The sequence below is a fragment of the Canis lupus genome, chromosome 15, assembly GCF_003254725.2.
Source record: "Canis lupus dingo isolate Sandy chromosome 15, ASM325472v2, whole genome shotgun sequence".
Classification (NCBI taxonomy): Eukaryota; Metazoa; Chordata; class Mammalia; order Carnivora; family Canidae; genus Canis; species Canis lupus.
Window position 1 is genome coordinate 18,797,086 of NC_064257.1, and position 5,088 is coordinate 18,802,173.

A 5,088-nucleotide genomic window follows, 5' to 3' on the forward strand; every position below is an offset into this window, starting at 1 on the left:
CTCTTTTGAACATTCAGTAGTTAATCCCCAAGCAGATTTTGCTTCTTTCGTGCTGCACTCAAAACCCCGAAGCCCCCCATTTCTTCGGGTCACCTCTCCTACTAACTGAGTAGCCTCGGTGGCCGCTGATGTGGAGTCACTTCCTTGTGTGACCTGAGGGCTCTCCAAGTCTTGTTCCGAGGCCCTCAAGTGCTCTCACCTGCCTGCCCCCAAGGGGTGACCCAAGGCCCAGGAAGCATCACCCCGTCCCGTCCCACCTCAGCTCTGGGCCAGGCTCCTGGGCCTGCAGTGACAGGGCCTCTGAGACGCCAGGGGATGGCCACCCGTGTGCTCAAGGCCTCAGTCTCCAGCCCCCCGGACACAGGAGCTTCTGTCCCTGCTTCTGTCTCTCGGGCCTCACTCTAAGTAGCAGGACATGTGTGTGGGAGCCACATTCTCGTTCCATCCAAAGACACCTCTGCCAAAACACCGGCTACCGCGTTCAGTCCTCTCCCCTCCTAAGCTGTGGCATGTGGTGACAGGCCCCTCTGTGAAATCCTTTATTTATGCCTCTTCCTGATGGTGCGAATCAGACATTGAGATGAATCATCTAGAGAGAGCAGGCTCTTCTTGGGAAGTTCTGTCAACTGGATCCCCAAATGCCTTTGACTGAAGAGCAACCATTCAGCCTGAATTGGCTGCTCTTGATCCCTCATGTCCTCAACATCCTATTCTTAGGCTTTGCTCTTAACCCTCTAGTTGTTCCTTTTTAGTATCCCTCTGGGCTCCTCTCCCTTTGTCCCTTGTTGTGGGTGTTGGCCAGTCTTCCATCCTTGACGCAGCCGTTAGCATGCTGTACTATGAATCACGAAGCGCTCACAGGGATCTGAAGGTAGCATGAATAACTGAAGCAGGCTGCATGCGACAAAAATATGTGGTTCTCTTGCTCTTTGATATGGCAGTTGCCTTTTCTCTCATAAGAAAGTAACAACAGAAAGAACATAAGCACGACCTTAAATGGCAGCTGATGTTCAGAGTCCTAGAGACACCGGGTAGGAGTGCTTGAGTCTGAGGGGTAGAAGGGGGCAGCTGCTTCTCAGCTGCAGTCAATGTCTGGCAGCAGGTAATATGAGCACTAGAAAAAAATTTCCCTTTCTCAAAAGAATTTGGAAATCCAGATTCTCTTATATAATCTTTTATGTGAAATCTCCAATATTTAAAATTTTGCTCAAGCATACCATATCCGTATGCTAGAAATGAGCATGTGGGCCGAAGAGGACACATCTCCATGCCAAATGCAGTCAGTGGGTCACCAGTTGGCAGCTTCTTCACCACAGATTAGCAAAGGCAATAGTTTTCAAACTACAGAGTGTAACCCATTATTGGATCATGTAATCGAGCCTAATGGATTGCAGTAGCATTTTCCAATGAAATAGAATTGCATAGAAGAAAACAATTTAAAATGATAAAATATATCTCATTTAATAAAGATGGGTATTATTACAGGAGACGCACATACACATGCATTTTTTTTTGTTTTTTTTTGCTTTTTTTTTTGGTTTTTTGAAAATAAATCTTTATTTTGGACTTTATAAAAAGCAATGCAGTAACCCATAGACTGGTGTTAAATGTTGTCTACAGTGCAAAATCCATGTTCTAACATATATAATAATTGCCAGGAGTACAGTGCTCTTGTTGATCTGGTATTCAGTCAGGTTAAAACAATGGACAATAAAAGAATGAACACATCCTCATGTGCGTGATTCACTCTCGTCTGAATGTCGCAGCTTGTGACTTCTTTGCTTTCTGTACTGCTAGTTATCCAAGATCTTGAAGAAATACTGAACCTCTAAGAGGCCATCATCCGGTAGATCAGTACAGTGAATGGCATTCTGGATCTTAGTTTTACCAAAGATTGCTCTGAGGGTTCCAGGGCGTAAATGCTGGGCAATTTCAGGATCAGCAGGTCCACAGAATTCTCGAAATGTCTTTGTAGGATTATTTTGTTGAATCTCCATTGCTACACAAGGGCCAGAATACATTTCTGTTACCATCTCGTTATACTCAGATACTACTCCTTTATAAACTTCATAAAACTCCTCAACATTAACTCGATCCATGTTGAACATCTGCATAGCTGAGATTTCAAAACCTGCATCCCAGATAGCCATGAGGATCTTTCCTAGCAGTCCTACACTGATGGCATGGGGCTTAATAATGCAACAGGTACAATTGGTAAATTTAGCGGTGTTTGCTGGTCCACAAACTCCACTTGAAGGAAAAAATAACTCCATTTCTCTGGCAGCAGAAGCAAAAGAATCAGGGCCATGATGCTGTCACTATTGAAAAAATTTTTTATGATTAGGTTTGAAGGTCACTGCCCAGGTGATGTTATTCCACTCCTTTACCTTCTATTTAAATGCTTAAATGATTGTAAAATGTGCATCTGCATGCTAGATTTTTTCTTGAACTTTAGCCATTTAAAAAAAAATATTTTATTTATTTGAGAGAGAGAGCACAAGCAGGGAGGAAGGGCAGAGGGAGAGGGAGAAGCAGACTCTGCTGAACAGAGGACCCTGGGATTATGACCTGAGCCTAAGGCAGATGCTTAACCCACTGAACCACCCAGGTGCTCCTTTAGCCACTTATTTTTAATTATCTGCTGGATATTATCATTTGGATAATCCACAGGTCCCACAAACACAGTATAACGGAACGGTTAAAATAATGTGCCTTGTAGTCAGATCTCAGTTTGAATCTTAGGATTTCTTGGTCTGTTTCATCATCTTTATTTTTATTTATTTATTTATTTATTTTTTAATTTTTATTTATTTACTTATGATAGTCACAGAGAGAGAGAGAGAGGCAGAGACACAGGCAGAGGGAGAAGCAGGCTCCATGCACCGGGAGCCCGATATGGGATTCGATCCCGGGTCTCCAGGATCGCGCCCTGGGCCAAAGGCAGGCGCCAAACCGCTGCGCCACCCAGGGATCCCTGTTTCGTCATCTTTATATTTTTTTTTTTTTTTTTTTTTTTTTTTTTTTTTTTTTTTTTTTTTAATTTTTATTTATTTATGATAGTCACAGAGAGAGAGAGAGAGGCAGAGACACAGGCAGAGGGAGAAGCAGGCTCCATGCATCGGGAGCCTGATGTGGGATTCGATCCTGGGTCTCCAGGATCGCGCCCTGGGCCAAAGGCAGGCGCCAAACCGCTGCGCCACCCAGGGATCCCTGTTTCGTCATCTTTAAAATCAGGATAATCAAACCACCTGCATAGGGTTTATTATAAGAATTTGTCCTTAGAACAGTGCCGGCACATACAAAAAAAAAAAAAAAAAAAACAAACAAATATTGTTTGAGCACCAAGCATATTCCAGACATTGCTGTAGACACTAGAGATTGATGAGAAAACTATGCTCTTCCAAAATTAGACAGTACCGCTTTTCAGTAGTTCAAGAAAGGAAGTTAAAATTAACAAAACATCTCCTTAATGTTTTACCCGACATGGACAATAATCCTTTTATAATGTAAACTATAAATACCCTTTTCAAATAGCCTCTGAAATGTACTACCTCCTGACCACGAGGATGACTTCTCCCCGCGGCATGTCAGGAGGTGTCCTCTCCTCCTGAGTGTCATGAGCTTCGGCTGTAATTTTGCTCTGTTAGAGAACTCGGGTGCAGGTGGCTTATGAACAATGGAAATTTCTTTCTCACAGTTCTGGGGACTGGGAAATCCAAGATCAAGGTGCCATCAGATTCAGTGTCGGTGAGAGCCTGCTTCCCGGTTGATCTTCTCGCTGTGTCCTTGTAGGACAGGAGGGGCAAAGGGAACTCTCTGGAATTTCTTTCTTAAGCACATTTTCTCATTCATGAGGGCTTTTCTTTCATGACCTAATTACCTCCTAAAGGCCCTACCTCCTAATACCATCACACTGGGTATTAGGTTTAACATATGAATTTGGGGGGTGGGGGAGGACACACATACTCCGTCCAAAGCAATATCCTTTCCCTTTGAGAAGCCTGCTGATGGTGAACACATACACAATCTGCGGTAACCTCCTGATGGAACTCCCTGCTTCCAGATCCATTCCCTTTTAAAACATCCATCACACTGAAACCACTGACTCCCTATAAAATAGATTCTGGCCATGACCCGACACTTTCTAACCTTTTAATGATCCTGCACTGTCATCTGTAGAAGGGCTGGGCTCCTAGTAGGATTTGCCAGGCCCTGTAGGACTGTATCCTCACCTCTTAAGCATCATCTGATTTCAGTTTTGGTCTTGTCAATCAGGACAACTTGCAGTTTTCAGGACATTTAGCACTCTCCGTCAATTGATATTGTCAGGAAGCCAAGCCTGTGATTGCGGTTGTTATGGTTATAGATTAGCTTCTGCTCCTCCAGGCCTCACTTCCACCTTCCAGATAGAAAGAGTAAGAGGGTTGAGAAATGCTGCCCAGGGCTTGGACTGTGTCACATAGATATCCCTAACGGAGACTGGGATACTGTGTACTTTCATTTCCTGATTTCTAGTAGTGGAAGAAGAGAGAAAGGATTGGAATTTGGGTGCTGAGTGGACACTTGTTTACACAACTGGAATGTTTGGAGCTGATTCACCCCTAATAAATCCTCAACTCTTGAGAGTGTTTGTTCCTGCACTGAATCCACTTCGGGTCCTGAGATGTTCTGGTTCCTGGTATTTCTTCAGCCTGTCTCTTAAAGTTTTTCTTTTCCTTCTCTGAGCTATGCTGTCTTTCCAATAAATTCAGTAAGTTAATTTTCATTGCTTGCTACCAACGAACCCTAAATTGATACCGTTTAATAAATAATTCCAGGTGTTTAAAGGTCCAGGCAGTATCAAGCTTATGAATATTCCTCTTTTTATAGTTTAGAATCTACTGAGCACTTACTCCTGTCCATAGAATATCTCAGTGACATTTTAGGATCAAAATTTTAAAAGCCTATTTTGCAGTTGTTGAAGTATCCAAAATAAATTTATGGAAACATAAATATTCACTCAATGGAATATTCAGGTAAAATAAGTTTTCCCATTCCTGAGATCTACTCTTATTTGTACAAATTGTCTAGTGATAGCACTGGTTAAAA

General features: G+C 42.8%; 1 protein-coding gene across 1 annotated transcript; it reads right to left on the bottom strand.

The window, feature by feature from the left end:
• Positions 1-1,541: 1,541 nt before the first annotated feature.
• Positions 1,542-2,304, bottom strand: LOC112654453 (nucleoside diphosphate kinase 7). The gene has a single exon (XM_025438993.3). It carries the CDS (start codon positions 2,271-2,273, stop codon positions 1,794-1,796), a length of 480 nt encoding a protein of 159 aa, XP_025294778.1. The 5' UTR covers positions 2,274-2,304; the 3' UTR covers positions 1,542-1,793.
• Positions 2,305-5,088: the final 2,784 nt, after the last annotated feature.

Bases quoted from the DNA above. Each gene is read 5' to 3' on its own strand.
- LOC112654453 (XM_025438993.3), bottom strand. From the start codon at position 2,273: ATGGAGTTATTTTTTCCTTCAAGTGGAGTTTGTGGACCAGCAAACACC.